Source organism: Lissotriton helveticus, chromosome 9, assembly GCF_964261635.1.
Source record: "Lissotriton helveticus chromosome 9, aLisHel1.1, whole genome shotgun sequence".
In the NCBI taxonomy this organism is placed as follows: Eukaryota; Metazoa; Chordata; class Amphibia; order Caudata; family Salamandridae; genus Lissotriton; species Lissotriton helveticus.
Window position 1 is genome coordinate 1,255,167,134 of NC_136070.1, and position 22,899 is coordinate 1,255,190,032.

Genomic DNA, 22,899 nt, shown 5'->3' on the forward strand with positions numbered 1-22,899 from the left:
CATATGCTACTGCAACAAACAGGGCTGGATGGGGTCGCGGACCCTGTGTCAAGAGGCTCTGAGACATGGCTGGAACATCAGGGTATTTCCCTGGGGGTAGCAGCATCTGGTGGGATCTCTGAATGCCAGAGCAGACAAACTTAGCCAAATATGCCAGGTGAATCACAAATATCATCTCCATCCAGAGGTGGTGCAAGGTCTCTTTCATCAGTGGGGAGAGTCTTGGTTAGATCTGTTCGCCACCGCTGAGAACTCGTTATGGCAGCAGTTTTGTGTGCTAGAGTTTCCAAGTCAGCTCTTGAAGTCTGTGATGTTATTCTCGCAGCCAGGCATCCTTCCACCAAATCTGTATACGGCTGCCGTTGGGTTAAGTTTGTGTCCTGGTGTGCTTCCCACAATGTTGACCTCCTTTCTGCACCTTTAACCTAGGTTCTCTTGTTCGCTTTATCTTAGGTCCAGCAGGGCTCTGCACTAGGTAACAGTTAAGGGTTGTCTCTCTGCCATCTCTGCATTTTTGCAGTTGTCGGATCATCCTTCTCTCGTTATGTCACCTGTTGTGGATGGGTTCCTTAAAGGCCTGCACCATATGTTTCCCCCTGCACCATTCATCATGCCTCAGTGGGACCTCAAACTGGGTCTCACCATTCTAATGTGTGCTCCATTCGAGTATCTACACAATTGCCTTCTTAGCCTCTTGACCATCAAAACTGCATTCTTATTTGCCTTAACAAGTGCCAGGACGGTCATTGAATTGTAGGCACGCGGACAAACTGATTCTCTGGATGCATGCCTCCTTCCTTCGAAGGCAGTCACTCTCTTCCATGTAAGCCAGACTATCACTCTCTACCTTTTTTGCTCCACCTCATCCCTCTAAAGAAGAGGAGAGACTCCACCGGTGGGACCCTAATAGAATACTGTCTTAACAATTTTAGCGATTCCTAGGAGATCGCAAATGACCTATCTCATGAATATTAATGAGGTATGTCGTAATTTGCGACCCCCTAGGAATCGCAAAAATCACAGGGATGGTGGCCTGCTGGGCTCAGCAGACCCCAATGTATGTGATTGTTTTCTAATAAAGCAATTTTTTTTAAAATGCAGCCCGTTTTTCTTAAAGGAAAATCAGATACGTTTAAAAAAAAAAAGTTTTCATTTCATTTTTTAAGAGCACGTAGTGGTCCGTGGGACTCCTGCTTGCTCTTAAAAAAATGATTTTGCAAACATTCACAAAGGGGAAGGGAAAGGGATCCCTTGGGACCACTTCCCATTTGCGAATGGGTTACCACCTACTTGAAGTAGGTGGTAAAATGCGAATGTTTTGCGACCGCATTCACGGTCACAAAATATTCATGCATACCGTTAGTATTCGCTATTTGCAAGGGATGTCCTAAACACGCCCCCTCTAAATACTCAATCGCAAAATTGGGTTTATTGCATCAGAAATGCATTTTTGTGATCACAAATGGGGCGATTCTGGGATTCAGCCCGTTTGCGAGGAGCAAAATGCATGATGCATCTGGCCCTTATTTTTTTCCACACCAGAGTTCAGTTCTCGTTGTGGCTCTGTGCTCTTGGCATGAAAAGTCACAAAAGTAACTAATGTCAGCGTACCTAGGTGGTGCATATATAGGTACCGCGCACATCGCTTCCAACTTTGCCGACACAAAGCCAACTCACACCACCTACCAGCGCACAGGGGTACTGCTCGATAATCTTATGGATCCATTCTGATGCCTGGGGATGTTAAAAGGTAACAAATCAGCAGTTAGATAGAGTCTCTATCAGATAATTTGTTACTGAAGGTAAGTAACTTGTACTTTAAAACACATGCACTGCCATCCAACAGTCACTATGTGCACGCTGCACAATTCTTCACCCTTCATGTATTGTACTTCACTCAAGCACACATACACCCAGCACATACGGTCCCTGTGAATGCCCTGCACAGCACTACATCTCTCATGTAATATATTCTTCTCAGGAATACTATACTATACTAACCACACATGTAGTGCACAGTACTGCACCATTCTTGTACTGTATCTTTCCCAGGCACACTTGCAACTAGTGCAGATTCACCCCTCCTGAGCTGTGCAGCACTCCACATCTATCTGATGTAGGCCAAGGGTGAGTTAAGCACTTAGCAGCAAAACATTTTAAAAGGTGAATGAGCCTGTAGGCCTCACTCTAATGATACAAGCTAAAAGGTTCCTGTTCACTACATCTGATCTCTACACTGTATGCTGCCACCACCATGATTGAGCTGTTCAACTCCTGGTGAAGGCGATAGCCTTCCACCACTATGAGGGTATTGCTTTGGGCAGCCCTTCCTGTCCAACTGATCATATTTAAAAAGTATGAGGGACAAACAGGAAGAGAGATTGGATGTCAACTGAGAGTTGTATCTGGGTGGCCTGCAAATAACAGCACCCCGGAACAGCACCGTGAATTTTGGGACAGCTGGAAGTCTGACATTTCACAGTCCACAATGAAGGCACTGTGCTCTGCAAGGCAAAGGTATACACCCTGCCTTTTCTATTGCATTTCAGAATCTTATATCTGACTGGTGTTGTTACAGTAACCTCCGGCAGAGCACAGCTACTAATCCATGTTTCAGAGATAAATATTAAGTCTGGATTGGGGCCTACACCCAACACCTCATTAAGTACCACTTGTCTATATTCCAAGAAGAAGTTCAGGCTTCCTTGGCCAATGTAGCAAGAGAAAGTGTGCCGGCGTCAGAGATCAGAACTGGTTGTTACTCCTGTTATTTCCTGGTGCTAAAGAAGGACATATGCCTTCTTCAAATGCTAGATCTTCACCTCTGAAGTTTTACGTCTGGAAAGACAAGTTCAAGATGCTCACTCTCGTCTAAGTTCTATTTGCCCTGGATCTTACGCTCACAGGAGGCCTATTTCTACATCCCCGTCCGGCAGTCCCACAGATGTTAGATGCAGTTTCAGATAGGCCACGGGCACTTTAATTTCTCCATGCTTCCATTTTGTCTTACCAGTGCACCTCAGTTGGTCACCTCGGTGATGGTCGCAGCCCATCTGCAGAAGTTTAAGGTACCAGTTTTCCTATAGCTCAACGATTAGCTACTGAAGGAGGGCTTACCTCGAGTAGTCGTAAGCCACCTACAGACTATGGCCGACCAGTTTACATCGTTGGGCTTTTCCATCAACATGTTGAAGCACACCTGCTCCTTCACAGAGGCTCTCCTTCACTGGTGTAATCCAGGATACAGTGCTCTTCCAAGCTATCCCTCCCCTTCAAAGAGTCCAGGACATTTGGGATATGATCCAGATGGATCAACCCTTGACCTGGGTCTCAATGAGAGCGGCTCTGAGGCTTCTGGGCCTCTTGGCCTCCTGCATCCTGCTTCTGGACTAATGCCAGGTTCATGGTGAGCCTGCAGTGAGATCTGGAGTTCCAGTGGGCTTAGCCCCAAGGATACTTGTATGAGTCCATACAAGTGTCGAAGGAGACTAGAAAAGATCTGCATTGGTGGCTGCTCAGCCACAATTGGACCTGCGGCAGACCCCTCTCCCTACCCAACCCAGAGCTAACGGTCGTGGTGAATGTCATGTGACCGGGTTCAGGAGGTTATTTGGGAGAGGTGGAGATCAGAGGGGTCTGGTCTGCAGTGGAAACTCGACTCCACATCAACTTCCTGCAGTTTTGAGTGATTCGCTTGGCACTGAAGATGTTCCTCCCACCCAGCAATGGAGAACAAGTACAAGTTCTCAAAAACAACACAACAGCCATGTGGTACTGTAACAAACAGGGTAGACTTGGGGCATGGGTCTTGTGTCAGGAGGCTCGGCGTCTCTGGAAGTGGTTGAATGGTCAGGGCATCTCCCTGATCCTATCTTTAACCCCTCCCATGATGATGACGAGCTCAGCTCGTCATCAGCCACGGTGCTCGTGTGCTGATGACGAGCTCAGCTCGTCATGGCCATTAGAACGCTCGCACGCTGGGATAATTCCCTTGCTGTGCTGAGTGTTCTGAGGAAACGGGTGTGGCCATGACGAGCTGAGCTCGTCATGAGCACAGGAGCACTGTAGCTCATGACGAGCTGAGCTCGTCATGAGCACCGGGGCGCTGTGCGCGCCCCCCTGGCCCCAGCACAGCAGGAAAATTACCCCAGCAGCCAAGGGGTTACATGGAAGGGCAGATGAACCCTGCCACCGTTGCCTAACAGATCACAAATGGCAGTTACACTCAGAGACGACACAAGGCATATCCCAGGAGTAGGGATTAACTGTCTCAATCTATTTGCCACCAAAAAGAAAGTGCAGTGTCAAAACTTTTGTGTATTGGAGTTCCTAGGGCAATCCTTCTTAGGAGATGCTTCCACCTCATTGGGGATCGTGGATGTTGCCATGAGCATATGTCCTCCGATATGGCTGCCGTTCGGGAGGACTGCAAGTTGCAGCAGCAAGGCTGGGTCCTGCACCTGATCTTGCACAACCTACACCTCCAAGCGTGGAGATTGAGTGGGACAGCTGATGGTTTTTGATTGCTTTTGATCTTCCTCCCGAAGTGGTTGGTGTCATTCTTGCAGCCAGGTACCCTTCCACTAAAACTATATAGGGAGGGCGTTGGGAGGAGTTTGTTGCTTCGTGTTCCCTCCATCATGTTCAAGCCTTGCAAACAAGTTGTCAGACTTCCTTCTGCTTTGTCTCTCATTGGTCAAACAAGGCCATGCTGTGGCAACATTTAAAGATTATTTGTCGTCCCTTTTGGCCTCCCGTGCTTACTGACTCAGCCATCACTCTTCAAGTCACCTGTTGTGATGCGTTTTCTGAAGGGGTTGACTTACATGTTCCCGCCATGACCTTTTATGATGCCGCAGTCGGTCCTTGATTTGGTTCTCACTTATCTAATGTGCACTCCATTTGAACCTATGTTCAGTTGCCATTTACATCTTTTGACCATCAAGACAGTTCCTCGTCACAATAACCTCTGACAGGCAAGTAAGTGAACTGCAGGCTTTATGTGTCCTACAACCATACACTTCATTTTTTCCAGACAGAATGGTCCTCAGGAGAAAGTCGCTATTCTTGCTGAAGGTAGTCCCTCATTCTGTAAAGGGCAATTAATCAATTTGCTGACTTCCTATGTTCCGCTGCACCCTTCTGAGGAGGAGGAGGAACACCTTCACGGACTTGACCACAAGAGAGCACTTAGTTTTTACGTACATCAGGCCAGAGATTCCTGACGGGAGGACAGGCTTTTCATCTCTTTCTCTGGAACAAAAAAGGGCAAAGCAGTGCAAGAGAGAACCATCTCCTGATGGGTTGTGTTATGCATCAAGATCTGCTATGGACTAGCGAAGAAGGAGCCTCAAGAAAGCTTGCGTACCCATTTCACCTGAGCACAGATTGCTACTCTGCACTGGCTGGTAGTGTGTCAGTCATGGAGATTTGCAAGGCTGCTATGTGGGCATTTCTCCACATTTTCACCAAACATTACAGTCTGGGCTGTCCAGGTCCAGCTGGACAGGCATTTCTCCCAATCTTTCCTACAGGATTTTCCGGTTTGAGCCATTCCATAGAGCTAACACCGGTGGTGGAAGTCCTACTTTGGTACTAATCACAAGGTAAGGAATCTGGAGTTAGAGTCTCTATCAGAAGAACAAGTTACTTACCTTTAGTAATGCCTTTTCTGGTTGATACTTGAACTGCAGATTCCTTACTGACTTACCTTCCTCCCTGTTCTGTTGAGTGGTCTCCAATAATCTATTAATAGGGTTTCAATCTACAGAGTCTGCACACTGCCATATTTTGATTTGTAAGCCTCTGCGTCCATCAGCTTGGACAGAGATCAGAAAGAAACCGACATCAGCACATGAACATGGAGCATATATACAGGGGCTCTGAAGAAGCCGCTCTGCAGCCAGTGTAATTTTGAAAGTTTATTGAGTTTAAGAGTAGAGACATGTACAGCTGAAACACACAGTGCGATGACCCCAACTGCTCATTAGAAGTTCCACATTCCACTTAGAACTGTCCTACGTATTCTGGTAATTAAAGCAACCACACATCAGAATACAACAGGCTCCAACGTAATTTCCGGGGTGGAATGGATCCGGCATGGAGTTGCACTTAGGGGTGGGCGGAATTTGCGTAGTCGTGCTACGCAAAGCTCCGCCAAACGGTAAAAAATCTCAGCGAGCACACAAAAGTTCTGCGAACACGCAGGATTGCTTGCTCCGCCCGTTTGCGATGCTTTTTTCCTGTTCGCGGGCTTGGGGAGAAATATCTTGCGAACACGCATTTTGAAAGTGCGAACAAGCAAAGAATTCCGTGAAGCCGCGGATTGCGGAATTTTGGGAAATTCTGCATTCTCCGCGGAACGCGAAATTACCCAAATTCCGGGAGCGGAACTGAATTTACCACCCAGGCCTAGTTGCACTATGCCAATTACCGACTTGCCAGAGAATTGCTACAAACGTTTTCCTGCTCCATACTGACACCTGGGGAAATTTACATTGTGAGGTATCTGCAGTAATATAGCATCTCTACCAGAAAAGTTATTAACAAAGGTAAGTAACTTGTTAATTTGTACCATTGCCGGTGGGACAACAATAAAAACAGCTACAGTTTTATCAGCATTCCAGAAAGCTGAAGTCTATGCCTGGGCTAGATCCTTTGGATACCTCGCTTTCTCTCAAATAATGTACATTTGAGCACTTTCATTGTGTTAATTGCACCTGTTTAGCTAAACCTCATAAACCTTTTTGCGGAGCCATCTGGGTTTTATGTCGATGCTTCAACAATTCAACAACAAAATGCACGAATTTGGAAGTAGCAAACATTAGTTTCAGTGTTGCTACCAGTAAAAAAGTGAAAGACCAAAAGACTTGGTTCCTCAGAATCTCTACTGTCATGAGATGTGTGGTGATCTTCATTATTTACAGATGCCTTTTTTGAAATGTAAAGAGCAATACTAAATGATTATATTCTGCTTTCAGAGAGTGACTGCAACATTAAGGATATTTTAACAAGAGAAAATCGAGACAACTGGGAAGAGTGCTGGAAAAAAGTTGTCCAATCCTTTTTCAAGGTAGGCCATAAATATTTTAATTCAGGAGCAAATCTTTAAGGCTGGTTTTGAGGGACTTAATTTACACTTCTGCTGAAAAAGCAGACCAGAATGTTCACTGACTGTGTTCACACAAACGCCCCCCCCCCCCTTTTTACGTTGTTCACTGGCATGAGCATGTGCACAGTGAGCACTGACAAACTACACACTGCTCTTGTCCAGGTCAGTAATGACTTTTCCCACTCCTTTGTCCTTTTATTTGCGCATATGGTCTTGTACTTGGTGAGACCACCATGCTAACTGACACTGGTTGAAAGATGCATGATGTTCCCCGCTGTCAGCCAATGCCACTGTCCTCTGAACCTAAAACTGTAAAAGATGCTGGCTTTTACAAATTCCTTAGATGAACCTTCCCTTGGATACCGGGATAAATCTAGCAAATGTTTCGCAATAGCTATTTACCAGTAACAATTGGTGCTAAATGCTTATTTGTGTGGATTCTCAAAGATCCCAGAAATTACATCTGCACCTCTGTTTCAGACGGCAACTGTGCAAATGGCATTAGTTTCTTTATTTCAGCAGCTTCATAAACATACATCCACAGCCCAAGCAATTTTGGTCTCTTTAAATGCTTATAAAAACATTTATTAAAATTTTTTGAGGAGAATGTCTCCTAAATCTAGGGTTTCATCCAGTGCATCTCGTGTACAAATAGAAGCTGGTGTCTGGTCGCCACATCACCTGCCTGTGCTCCTTGGGCAAGTGACATAGGTAAGGTAGGCTCATAGGTCTTTTGAATAGAAAACTGACATTTTACAGAAAGCAATGCTGCTAATGTTTGCTGCTTCATTCTCTGGTAACCATTGGGCACCTATTATGACGAAGAAACCCTATTCCCGTTCTACGGAGCATCTCCAATTGCAGACGACTTTGTGGTGCCAAGTTCTATTGTGGCTAGTTTGAAGCTGTCACTTAAGCTGCTATCGAAATTGAGCACAGCTCTCTTAACTAATGCTCTACTGTTAACAGAATTCTGTGGCTTAGTTACAATAATGTCCTCACATTCCTTCCTGCCCACTGAACTAATTTCAGAGATCCTATTTAAAAGAGGGGGAGTGAGAAGTAGTGTCAGCGTTCACTCACCTTTTCAAAACCAAGCTACAGAAAACAACATGAGGAAATCCCTTGGTGCTTTATATATCTCTCTATAAGTATTCACAGGTAACAACCCTAGGGTATTATTGGCACTCTCATGCTTCACCATAGAGTCCTTGTCCAGATACCTTGGTGACCAAGTAAGCTCTTTAATGGTTATGGGGGAGCCTACAATTAATACAAGATTATACCTTACAAGAAATGTGCCACCACCTGACCTGTTGACACTTATTAGGTTGCACGAGGGAAACAAGGCAAAGATTTGATGGGGTAAGCAGGGCGAAGTTACAGAATTTTTTCCAGTAGAGAAGGATGTTCGCCAGGGTTGTGTGTTGGCCCAACCCTATTTTCCTTACATATAAACGGGATAGTGAATTGCATGAGGTCAACCCCCACAGATGCACCGACACTAGCTGGCGAAAAAGTCCCCATATTTATGTTTGCGGATGACACACTGATCATTTCCAAGACACTAAGTCGGCTCTAGAGAGCCCTAATAATCCTTGAGGAGTTCTGCGCTAGGCGTGGATTGGAGATCAATGTGTCCAAAACAAAACAGATGGCCTTTAATCTGCACAGGGTCTTCAAGAGGGGCATTAAAATCAACAACGTCGTGCTAGATCAAGTTAAGGAGCTCACTTATCTAGGGATTAACATCCAGGAGGGGCAAAATTGGACACACCAGGTTGACATGGCATCCCTAAAACATCACCAACTTGCTGGGGTGCTGCAAAAAAAATACAATACCTCATTCTCTGAGATAATCAGCCCTGCTATTGAGATATATAATATGAAAGTCATTAGCTTTGCCCTATATGGTGCAGAGCTCTGGGGGCATGAGAACTTATCTAAACTTACTTTGTCTGAAAATAAGTTCTTAAGAAATATCACCAACTTGCCACAGATTACTCCAGCACTCTGGTTAATGAATGATCTAGGAAGAAAACCAATTGTGGAAACTGCTAAATTACGTCTTCTATTGTACTGGCGAAGACTTTGGTCTACCCCAGAACTTGCAGAGTATGTGGCTGGCTTCATAGATATAATAAAAGCGGATACACTGCACTAAATAAAATGGCTAAGGCAGCTTAGAGCCAGCGTAGAGCTACCCTATCGAATATGGGAATTAACTTTATGTGGGCAGATCCAAAAAATACAATGGGGTAGATTTATGAAGGCCTTGCGCCGCCGATGCGTCACTTTTTCCCATGTTAAAAATGACGCACCGGCGGCACAAGGCCTTCATAAATCTGCCCTAATGTTTCCATCAAAAAAGATCTTGATGGCTAAATACTGGAAAATGGTTCAGAATAACATGGTGAGAGGCTGCGAGTCCTCTTCTCGTACAGAGCTTTTTCTGGGCTGCAAACCCATCCCTAGGCTAGAGCATTATTGGGATTGTATCACAAAGCCCTATGAGCGGAAATTATATTTCCAGTTTAGGGTGGGTACTCTGCCACTAAAGGTTTTTACTAGCAAATGGTCCACTCTTAGTAATGATTTGTGTCAGGTGTGCCTGAATGGCAAAGAATCAGTGGCTCATGTATTGTTTGAATGTAGTGGATACAAAGCCCCACGCCGTGCTTGGTTGACTCCAATTTGCAAGCTCTTGGGAACAAGATGGGCAACTGAGGCGGAAAGAATCCTAAGAAGCGATACATCAGAGGTGATTGTTGTAGCCATGGCAAAATATCTAGGGTGGGCATGCACTATAAGAGCGCAAGGTCCCACGATTAAGCATTGGATGAACTGCGCTTACGCCAGGCTGTACTGTATTTTAGTGAAATTAATTGCTCTTTTTTATCTACCTAACATTGATTGTAGTTTGTAATGAGATATATCCACAAAGTTTTATGATATTCAGATTTGTATATAGAGTTTTTATGATATTTGTATTTTTCTATCCTCTGGGGCGTGTACCAAATTTGAAAAGAACCTCTATGAATTGCTTTTAGATGTTTGGTGATATGTTTTAAATGTATCTTTTGTGCTTTTATGACTTAACTTGTCGAATAAAGCTTTTTTTGGATTTGGATTATACCTAGTTTTTGAGGGTCATCGTGTTTAACCATTACACCAATGCCTCAACTTTCTTTTGTCAGGACCTTGCAAGGATTCGAGTCTCTACTGGTGTAGTATTCATTCTTGGTGATCATTCCAATGTGAGAAACTCATTTAACCTTTCAAGCATGCCATACATACCGCCCTATTTGGTATTAATGTTATTGTTGGCATGAGTGACATAAACAGTTAGCAAATGGAATAGTTAGCTTTGATAGTGACCAAAATTGGGCCCTGATTATTTTTATTAATTAAGCTTTGTTAGGCAAGTCTCCAGAAGCTATTACTACTACTAACATACTGCATGGGATTTACACATAACTAAGGCATTTGCTGAAAAATCCAGGGTACACAAAACTGCATAAGTCCTAATGAAAGTCCAGGACCTCGTGCGGGCCAGTAATAGGGCTGAAACATGTTGACAATATAAGTGAGGGTCATAAGACCATAATAAACCTAGACATGCCTCCTTCTGCGTTTTTAACCATGCCAGCAAGGTTCATTAATAAAGAGATATCTTTGATCCTCAACAGGTATTTTTATCTTTAGAATTCCCGGTAGGTTCTCATAAGTGCTCCCTGAAATACAGTTAAGCTCACCTCGGCTTTGACAGAGGTGCTTCAGCCGGAAGTTGACCCCTCAGAATCCCTCCTCCCATTTAATAAAGCTCATTCAGATGCCCAGCTTTGAGTCTGGCTAAGCCCTCCACCACTCTCCTAGGGATTCCAGGTTCCTCACCCAGCACCCCACACCTGAGAGATTGGTGGTCTAAGTCTCCACCTCAGAATGGATGTATGACGATACATCGCGCACCTTTTCATCGCGTGCGTTTACCACGCGTCTTTTACCCCGCATAGTACATTACCTCGTCAATGGTTACATCGACAGCTGTAGCAACGCCAATGCGTTGCTTTCTATTGTGCATAACATCACATCGCGGACCCTGATATCGCACGCCGTAACAACGAATTAGTACAAATGGGGCTGGCGACTCCACCCACCCTTCCATCCATCCATCCAGCCAGCCTTTCACCAGTTCTACCATACACCCTTCATCCATCCACCCTCTCCCCATCCATCCACCCATCATTCCTCCACAACCCCATAATTAATACATCATCCATCCATCCACCCATCATTCCTTCACCACCCCATCATTAATCCATCATCCATCCACCCTTTCATCCATCCATAATTGATCCCTGCCTTCCATCATTCATCCAGCATCCATTCACCCAGCCACCCATCCATCCACCCTTTCATCCATCCATTATTGATCCCTGCCTTCCATCATTCATCCAGCATCCATCCACCCATCCATCCATCCACGCATCCATCCACCCATCATCCATTCACCCACCCAGCCACACACCATCCATCCACCCACCCATCCACCCACCCATCCACCTACCCATCCACCCATCACCCATCCACCCACCCATCCTCCACCCATCCACCCATCCATCCACCACCCAGCCACCCACCCATCCATCCTCCCACTCATCCACCTACTCATCCACCCATCATCCATCCACCCACTCATCCTTCCACTCATCTACCCATCATCCATCCACCCAGCCACCCATCCACCCATCCATTCACCCATGCATCCATCCATCCACCCATGCATCCATCCATCCACCCATCATCCATCCACCCATGCATCCATCCACCCATCATCCACCCAGCCATCCACCATCCATCCACCCACCCATCCACCTACCCATCCACCCACCGATCCATCCATCCATCCATTCACCACCCAGCCCCCTTCCATCCACCACCCATCCATCCATCCACCCACCCATCCACCCATCCATCCATCATGCATCCATCCACCCACCCATCATGCATCCATCCACCCACCCATCATGCATCCATCCACCCATCCATCATGCATCCATCCACCCATCATGCACCCGTCCACCCATTCATCCACCCACCCACCCATCATGCACCCATGTGTCTGAATGCGCACACAACAGCGTTGCTTTTCTGCAATGCTGTCCTGACAACATTGTTGAAATTTTGCAGGTAATCATAAATCAGAAACATAAAAAAGAAGCACTTGTAAGTGTGTATTTTTTTGTGGCTCAGGCGAGTCTCGATCCTTGGTTCCCAGCACCAAAGTCAGCAGCGCTATCCGTGTTTCCACCTCCTCTCCCTCTGTGCAGGGACTGCATTTTGCATGCCTTTCACTTATTCCCCTGTCGTCTCTTCTTAAAAGGGCCAGAATATGTTAAAAAACGTCGGGTTGTGCCCTTCAACGCGTGCACCTGCTTTATTCCTGCCCCAAAAAGTAACATTTCAACACGAAGCACTTACAGATCAGAATAAAGCAGGTGCACGCGTTGAAGGGCACAACCCGACGTTTTTTTAACATTTCCTGGCCCTTTTGATAATCCGTTTTTTTTAAAATAAAGCAGGTGCACACGTTGAAGGGCACAATCCGTTTATTGTTGTTTCAAAATAAAGCAGGTGCACCTGCTTATGTTAAAAAACGTCGATGCATCACCAGAGCTGTGTGAATAATAACAACATAAGCAGGTGCACATGTTGTTAAAAAACATCGGGTTGAGTGCATTGGCGGTGACATGCCTTGCACCTGCTTGTTTTTTTTTAAATCAAAATAAAGCAGGTGTAAAGGTGGCTCAGGAGCTTGCCATAAATGTATTTCAAAACGCGTGTGTGTGAGCGCATTGGCAGTGACATGCCTTGCGATGTAATTGTAAACGCTCAGTAGTCGCATGCGTTGAGAAAGCAGGAGATGTAACCGCCCCCGCGATGTAAAGGTCGCGATGCGATGGCAGCGCGATGTAACACTGTCGGTGTAATGGGTGTTCCCCTCTCAGAATTCAACCCTGGTGCATTCCTTCTAACTCTACTGGATAAGGAATCCAAAAGGCTGGATATCTTCAGCAAGAGGATGTTCTGTTCCGCCAACCTAGCACTGTGGTCATTGAACACAGCATGCCTTTTAGGCCGATACACCCACACCGTTTAGAATTTGGTAATTTGGTTGCACAAGTGCTGCCCATGGTCTCAGAGGAGACCGAGCCATACTGTCTCAGGCAATTGCAGGTGGCAGAGATGCAGCGAAGTTCACCATCTGCTACGGATTGGACACAACAAACTCACTAGGCAGAGCGATTGCATCGCTGATGGCACTAAGACGTCATGCCTGGTTGAGAATCACTGGCTTTTCGAGGGATGACCGAGCATCCCTTATGGACATGCCCTTTGATAGCTTCTGCCTCTTTGGCGAAAAGGCAGACTCAAAGTTGGAGCGCTTTATGGACAGCTTCGCTACTGCCATGTGCTTGGGCCTCTTCATGAACCCCTGCTAACCCCATTCTGCTTTTGCCCATTCCGTAGCCATGGCTCTTTTCATGCCCAGCCACCAACGCCAACAGACTTCACAGCCTTTTTGTGGCAGTAGACAGGATTCCCACAGACAGTGTGGGACCACCAGCCAGAGGTTAACCCAATCCGCCACTCTCCCGGCTGCTGCAGCCTCCAAACCCCTTTAACTTGCCCTCATACCACCATAGGCACCCACAGGGTGCCAGAGTCTGCCATCACCTGGCCCATTGTCAGGGCATCACATCAGACAAGTGGCTACTCCAGATCATCCAACAGGGTTACTCTATCCCCTTTTTGGAAACTATGCCACAAATGCCACTTTCTTACGCCTGACTGATGGAGGACTACGTCTCTCTGCTCCCTTAAGAAGTACAGGCTCTTTTGGCCAAAGGAACCTTTGAGAGGGTATTGCCATCAGACGTAGGTCGTGGTTGCTATTCCCACTACTTTCTGGTGCCCCAAAAGGATAGAGGCCTTTGCCCTATTTTTATTTTTTTTGTCCTCGTTTATGCGATTTAAATGGTTATGGTAAACAGGGTCACCTTGTGCTAGGTATAATGGAACAGCCCTTAGGTAGCGAGGTGAGACCATGTCTTAAGAACCTTCAAATTCATTTGGGTTTATCCACCATGGATCCGCCTTGGTGGTTCCCCTGAATTTGTTGGGTCGCATTGGGTAAAATCATTGGACACCCCTTCCTACCCTACCAATAAATTCTTGTCCCAAAGCTTTCAATATTTATATCGTTTGCTCTTTCCTCTGAATTTTCTGACCTTATCTACTGAACGAAGCCAATCTACTACTTATGGGGGAGTTGGAAGAATCCAATTTACGCACACCTCGCATCTAGCTAATAAAATTAAGACAAATAATAAGTATCTTTGGTTTTTACTCAATATAGTAGCAGGTTCATAAGTGTCCAAAGTGCCAAAAATAACAGTAAATGTGCTTACATTAATGTTTGTTTCTAGAGCCTTATTAATAATCTTACCAACTTCCTCCCAAAATATATTGAGATGGGCTCACAGGTGGAACATATGGATATCATTCGCTTTTGGCTCACAGCATTTTGGACACAATTTCATCGCCTGATTGTTCATTTTAGATAACTTCTCAGGCTTCCAGCAGGACCTATGTAAAGTAAAAAGATGATTTATCCTAAGGGGTGCAGAAACAATAATATACCATAAATAAGTGCAGGATACTTGCCATTTCTGTTGCAAGTCTTGAGCCGGAAAGATTTTCTTCCAAATGTTACCTAGTGTAGTACATTTGTCTTCTTCTTTCTGAGTTAAATACCAATACCATTTCCATACTTCTTTTCAAGCTGGGTCTTTTTGAACTTCTTCCTCCAATTTCCTAGTGGATTCTAGATTTTTATCTTGTTCCTTTGACTAGCTCACCAACTGATAGTACTTAAACCTTGATGTTTCCTCATTGTTTTTTTCTGATAGTAGATCCCAACTATGTAAATTTCCCCACTCGTAGAGTTCTCCTCATTTCAATATTCATGCTTTCTTCAATGGACCTGCTAGGGAGTCTTTTAGGCAGTCAAGGGTTCCAGGCGAGTTCCATATTGGTGCTAAACAACTGTAATAAGGAATCTTCCATGCTCTTCTTATCTCGTACCATAGTTTGTACGCTGCTCCTAGTAGCTTTAATTTGACTTTTTTAAAGTACTTCGGATGTCCGAACTTAAAAAGAAATTTGTCACCAGCGGTTGCAACTTTCCAGTAGGAAGAGTAAAGCTGGTGTGGTCTAAAATGAATTCTTATATTCTTAAATTGGAAGGCTCTGTAATAAGCCAAAAGATCTGAACTTGCTATACCACCTCGATTTTTCCTATGGCATAGCTTTCTCAATGCTATCCTTACTCCTTTAGAGGCCCAAATAAAAGTATTGAGTTCACTTTGGATCTTCTTTAACCATTGAGGTTTAAACTCCTAGGGGATGGCATTGAATAGAAACGTAAACTTAGGCAAGATCGCCATTTTAATAAAATTAGCTCTCCCCATGAAGGTAAGGGATAGACAACTCCATGATCTTAGTAGTTTTCTCATTTCTTTTACTTTTGAATTCAGATTTGCTTGGGCAATTTCGTCAATATGTGTTAACATTTCTATCCCCCAGTACATAGTCTCTGTCTTTTGATGGCTGACTTGGTAACCGGAGATATTCCCAAACTCTGCTAGCGAGAGACTTATTTAAATCATTAGTATAAATCATTAGAACGTCGTTGTCAGATTCCAAGACATGAGTAGACTAACCTCTTATATACCGGATACAGCAGGAGCGATGCCAGACGCCTAATTCCGACCTCCCCTGTATGCAATACCTCCCGTGAGTAGTGGTATATAACTCCAACAAGGGTATCACAATAGGGGAAGGGGAAAAGTGGATAAATAAACCATAAAGATGCAGCAGTGTAAATCAGCAAGTCTGGGACGATATAGGATAATAGAATCACTTCTTCCTAGCCAAGGACCCCTGCAGAGGAAGAAAGAACACGTCACCTCATACATACAACTGCTGCGGAATAGATATCAATTATGTGTGGGTTCTAACTTACATTAAACACTGCCGCAGGTTGTGTCAATCAAATAAGGCACAAAAGAAGAAAAATAAAGGAAAGTCAAAATGAAAAGAAAAGTAACAGAGGTAATTACTAGTCTCTTATAGGCAGAGAGTAATTACTAAAGTGGGATTGCAATCTCCACTCTCTACAATTCAGTACTTATCTGCACCAGATGAGTGTCCGTTCAAATGCGTGTGTCCAATAATGCAGTAGACTTTCCCACTGCTAATTCACCCGTTAATATCACGAGTATGAGCCTCTCTAATCCAGCGCGGCATGCGCTACACTAACTACGAGTGTTCCAAAATTCAGCGTGACCCGCTTTCCAAGTTCAACGCGACCCGCTTTCCAAGTTCAGCGTGACCAGCGCTCCTCATTAAAGAGCGTTTCCTCACGCTTCAGGGTTCCAGCAATACCAGTGTTTCAGCTCAGCGCAACAAACACGGATGCAATCTTCAATCTTCGCGGTATCAATCCAGCGCGTCATGCGCTACCGCATCAAGGGTGAGAACGGATTTCTCACTAACAGGCTCCAGGAACGAGTGTATACACAAGGACTCGGACACTCACAATCAGGTGACAAGCACCCTAAAACAGGAAAGGGAATGCCTAAGCAGGCAAGAGAAAGAGAGAAAGGCCAGCTCACTCAGCCCTAAGCATTCTGGGACTTGGAGTCCAGCAGTCACACCACGTAACTGAATCGTGACAGAACCCCCTCAATACGACCGACGTCCCGGCGGTCCACCAGGCTTCCCAGGAAACCGTGCGTGGAAACGCCGCAGCAAGGCTGGGCAATGCAGATTGGACCGAGGTTCCCAGGAGCGATCCTCAGGCCCATACCCCTTCCAGTCCACCAGGTACAACACCCTCCCTTTCACTCTTTTGGAATCGAGAATGGCCCTCACCTCATACTCCAACTCCCCTTCTACTTCTAGGGGGCAAGGTTTCAAAGGCAACCTAGTACAAGAAATGCAAGGCTTTAGAAGGGAAACATGGAACACAGGGTGTATATGCCACGAAGGAGGAAGAGTGAGCTTTACTGCAACAGGGTTTATTATACTATGGATAACATACGGCCCTACAAACTTAGGCTGCAGTCTGGTGTTTCCCTTGAACTTCAAATGCTTAGTGTTCAGCCACACATTATCTCCAATTTGATAGGAAGGCTCTTCCCTTCTCTTTTGGTCTGCATAACGTTTGTCCCTATCTCTGGACTTCCCTAAATGTTGCTGAGCTCCCTTCAACACTTCTCTAAGATGTGCTTGGTGACCCTGTATCGAGGGATGAGAAGAAGTGACGAGGATGGTCAAAGGGCAACATATTGGGATGATAACCCAGTAAACAAAAGAAGGGAGAACAACCTAAAGAGGAGTGGTTGGCGTTATTGTAAGCAAATTCGGCAGTCCATAATAGGGTGCTCCATTCATCTCAATGCTGGAGGGTGAAACATCTAAGATATTGTTCTAAGGTTTGGTTCAGCCTCTCCGTTTTACCGTCTGTCTGGGGGTGGTAACTTGTGGACAGACGGGCATCAATCTTCATGCTGGCACACAAACCCTTCCAGAACCGAGATGTAAATTGTGTTCCTCTATCGGTTATTAGAACAGAAGGAAGTCCATGCAATCTTACCACATGTTGTAAGAACGTAGTAGCCAACTCTCCTGAAGTAGGTAGTTTAGTCAAGGCAACGAAATGCCCCATCTTAGTCACGTGATCAATGATGACTAGAATAGTGGTATAACCTCTTGAGGAGGGCATTTCAACAATAAAATCCATAGAAACCGTGTGCCACGGTGATGGAGGCACCGGTATCGGCCGCAACAACCCACAGTGGGATTGATTACTAGACTTGGCTTGAGCACAAATGGAGCATTTAGAGACATATTCCATGGTGTCCTTTCTCATTGATTCAACAGGTTGTGTGGGGATGGCGGCACTCCTTAAAAAACGTTCAGATAGGTCAGTATTAATGCGATGATAATCGTATCTTTGGGTGCCAAGGAATGAGTCCCTCCTGGCCAGTGGGGGCTCAAAATTTCAACTCAAATGTGAAGGGAGTGCAGGAAACACCTACACTACTTCCTATGGCACACCTGTGGGAGACTAGAGCTCCTTTAAGTACGTTCCAATGTTAGTAATCAAAGTATAAGTACACAACAATGTCTTTATCATTAGTGATCCATTTCAGAAAGAGTTTATTTAGTAGGTCACATATTACATCATAGTGACAATGTGGTAGAACGGTGCACGCAATTTATAATTCAGCAACATCCAATTGTATCGATAATATCCCTATGCATTTCGGGACGAGGCCCTTCGTCAGGGGATAATTTACAATCTGAAAATAAAAGACTTAGTATCAGGAAGGGGAGCTATCTGCCACAGTATGTATACATCACTAAATAATAATCAAGGGAACAACTAAAAAAATGTCCAAGCCAGTGAGTTAATAAAAAGTGGTGTCAAAGTGAGGCAAGTACAAAAAACAACTCAGAAACTAGTCGAGCATTTAAAAAAAACGGAGGTCTAAAAGTGAAATTAAATTGAGGTTTGAGTGAGTTAATGTGAAAGCCACGTGGTACAATGGATAAAGGACAGGTCTAATCAATCAAATACAGACGGAAACCAGATTAGGAAAGACGGTGAAACTGTAAACCCCTAAACCTAAATGGAGTATACAGTTCAAGACTCGTGAGGGCTTCACCCGTGAAAGTGAAAAACCGTGAAATAAACGGGTCGCGTTACAGAAGGCGCGCCCGTATAATTAAGATACAAAAAAGTGCTCCATGCTCAAGGCTTACCAGAAGGTGTGCGTGGAAAAACGCCTAACCGGGTTAACTCGTAGGTCAGCGTTCCGTGTGGGAACACGGAAGTAAATAAGAGTAAGAGACATAGAAGGTGGACCAAAACAGGGAGGGGTGAGACACACTGAAAATGAAACGTGAACTGGTGAACAAAAAGTGTATAAAACAAGACCTCAGGAGGAAACTGAACAAAATGTGTAAAACGAGGGGTAAACAACAATTAGCAAACTAAAACACGAACGAATTCGGAAAATGGTAAACATAGTATATGAACTCATAACGGCGGCCATCTTTGAACGGTCTATCAACACAAAAGATCCATCTTCAAAATTGAGACTAACGAAAATTGAAAGAAATTATAACAGCTAAAGGGTAAAAACAGTTCCAAAACCAGTAAATAGGGGTAGATTGTGGTAATGCATTAAAAACGACAATGTCATAAGAATAAACAATAATGTGAGAAAACTTAACAGGTAAAGAAAAAACAAGTGACCAGAGAATTATGAAAGATGAAAGTATAAAAGAACAAGCTAAACAAGAAGAAGATGTCCAAGGATAGGAAAGGGTAAAGGCAAAACCGGAAAACTAGACAAGTGCGTAGAAATGATGTTTAAAAGGGTGAACTAAATGATCGTAAGGAGACAAGTACACAACATCATCCTATACAGTATTGGAGATCAAAAAAAGGGTGAATGGGAGGTGTTAAGCAACCCGAATGGACATTTGGGAGAATACATTAGGGAAAGAATCTGGACAAAAAATGTGATGGTAAACAGGAAAAATAGTAAGACGGGGAAACAGGAACATCAAGACAACAGTTTACAGCAAGTTAGACAACATGTTAATTACAGAAAACAACTATATTCAATCCTGTCGTTAAGACCTCTAGGCTGGCAAGCATCAAGTCTCTTTATCCAGACTATCTCTTATGTTCCGTTTGACGGAACATAAGAGTACCATCTGAAACAAGACCACAAAAGCACCACTTCCGGCTCACTTTGTCTCACATCACCATAACGTGAGTCAATTGCGGTTCCTTGTTTTAGAGATTGTACCGCTGAGATCAGGCACGGACAATAAAAAAAGACTCCTTCAAAGAGAGATAGTCTGGATAAAGAGACTTGATGCTTGCCAGCCTAGAGGTCTTAACGACAGGATTGAATATAGTTGTTTTCTGTAATTAACATGTTGTCTAACTTGCTGTAAACTGTTGTCTTGATGTTCCTGTTTCCCCGTCTTACTATTTTTCCTGTTTACCATCACTTTTTTTGTCCAGATTCTTTCCCTAATGTATTCTCCCAAATGTCCATTCGGGTTGCTTAACACCTCCCATTCACCCTTTTTTTGATCTCCAATACTGTATAGGATGATGTTGTGTACTTGTCTCCTTACGATCATTTAGTTCACCCTTTTAAACATCATTTCTACGCACTTGTCTAGTTTTCCGGTTTTGCCTTTACCCTTTCCTATCCTTGGACATCTTCTTCTTGTTTAGCTTGTTCTTTTATACTTTCATCTTTCATAATTCTCTGGTCACTTCTTTTTTCTTTACCTGTTAAGTTTTCTCACATTATTGTTTATTCTCATGATATTGTCGTTTTTAATGCATTACCACAATCTACCCCTATTTACTGGTTTTGGAACTGTTTTTACCCTTTAGCTGTTATAATTTCTTTCAATTTTCGTTAGTCTCAATTTTGAAGATGGATCTTTTGTGTTGATAGACCGTTCAAAGATGGCCGCCGTTATGAGTTCATATACTATGTTTACCATTTTCCGAATTTGTTTGTGTTTTAGTTTGCTAATTGTTGTTTACCCCTCGTTTTACACATTTTGTTCAGTTTCCTCCTGAGGTCACGTTTTATACACTTTTTGTTCACCATTTCACGTTTCATTTTCAGTGTGTCTCACCCCTCCCTGTTTTGGTCCACCTTCTATGTCTCTTACTCTTATTTACTTCCGTGTTCCCACACGGAACGCTGACCTACGAGTTAACCCGGTTAGGCGTTTTTCCACGCACACCTTCTGGTAAGCCTTGAGCATGGAGCACTTTTTTGTATCTTAATTATACGGGGGCGCCTTCTGTAACGCGACCCGTTTATTTCACGGTTTTTCACTTTCACGGGTGAAGCCCTCACGAGTCTTGAACTGTATACTCCATTTAGGTTTAGGGGTTTACAGTTTCACCGTCTTTCCTAATCTGGTTTCCGTCTGTATTTGATTGATTAGACCTGTCCTTTATCCATTGTACCACGTGGCTTTCACATTAACTCACTCAAACCTCGACTTAATCTCACTTTTAGACCTCCGTTTTTTTAAATGCTCGACTAGTTTCTGAGTTGTTTTTTGTACTTGCCTCACTTTGACACCACTTTTTATTAACTCACTGGCTTGGACATTTTTTTAGTTGTTCCCTTGATTATTATTTAGTGATGTATACATACTGTGGCAGATAGCTCCCCTTCCTGATACTAAGGGCCAGATGTAGGTACATTTTATTTTACCACCTCTTAAATACCGCATCATACCGACTCGGTATTTAAGAAGTGGTAAAATAAAAGTACCGAGATGTAGGTAAATACAGATGTGCATTTACCGAATCGGAAACATTCGGTATTTACCGATGCGGTAAATACCGACCGGTAAATGCCCATCCATTCCTATGGGCTTTGAAGCCCATAGGAATGATTGGGCATTTACCGGTCGGTATTTACCGCATCGGTAAATACCGATAGTCACAAGGGTGCAGGGGGTGTCACTTTGACACCCTCTGGCACCCCCAAAAGAGGCTCGGGTGCCATGTGGCAGGCATACCTGCCCTAAGGGCAGGTCTGCCTGTCATATGGCATAGGTGTGCATGCACACATGTGCAAGCACACCAGAATCGGTATTTTACCATCAAATAGTATTTGATGGTAAAATACCGATTTTTTAATGCTTGTGGGACTCAGAAGAGTCCCACCTACATATCAATTTTCCAGATTCCGTAAAAATACCGACTTGGTATTTTACATAATCGGTAAATTTACCTATCGGTAAATTTACAGAGTCTGTAAAATACAGGGCCCTACATCTCAAATTGCATTTACCGGTTGGTAACGGCCGAATTCGGCCGTTACCGACCGGTAAATGCCTACCTACATCTGGCCCTAAGTCTTTTATTTTCAGATTGTAAATTATCCCCTGATGAAGGGCCTCGTCCCGAAATGCATAGGGATATTATCGATACAATTGGATGTTGCTGAATTATAAATTGCGTGCACCGTTCTACCACATTGTCACTATGATGTAATATGTGACCTACTAAATAAACTCTTTCTGAAATGGATCACCAATGATAAAGACATTGTTGTGTACTTATACTTTGATTACTAACATTGGAACGTACTTAAAGGAGCTCTAGTCTCCCACAGGTGTGACATAGGAAGTAGTGTAGGTGTTTCCTGCACTCCCTTCACTTTCTCATTGATTCCCACCAGTAAGAGCGAGACAGATTCTGCAATGTTTTTTGTTGCCCTAAGTGACCCCCCAGCGGAGAATCATGAGTCCATTGTAATGCTTGTTGTCTTAATGGACCTGTAGGAATATACAGCTGCTTGTTGTGAAACAGTAACTCTTCTTTCTTGCACCGATGTAGAGGGTCTTCATCCACCCAAGCCTGCTCATCTGGGACATCACATTGCCTCCTCACCTCATCCAAGAAACTCTCTTATGTAGTCACAGCTGTTATTTCATTCTGAAAAGAAGCCTTGTGCAAAATAGAAGGCGGCTCCTCGTTTTCTTCTCTTAGGAGGGCATCGGTAGTAATCACAGGCCTGGACAGGGCATCAGCCTTCCCATTCTGGGGCCCTGGGCGATATTTGATAAGAAAATCAAAATCCGCGAAGAAT

The 22,899-nt window shown here is 44.2% G+C and overlaps 1 protein-coding gene across 1 annotated transcript in view; it reads left to right on the top strand.

Annotated features, from left to right (window-relative positions):
• The window catches only part of LOC144783414 (E3 ubiquitin-protein ligase rnf213-alpha-like), a 2,376,820-nt gene that overhangs the window by 1,844,441 nt on the left and 509,480 nt on the right, over positions 1-22,899 (top strand). Inside the window, exon 31 of the mRNA XM_078662402.1 lies at positions 6,981-7,072. Coding sequence (XP_078518528.1) covers positions 6,981-7,072 — 92 coding nt within the window. The remainder of the gene's footprint in view (positions 1-6,980; positions 7,073-22,899) is intronic.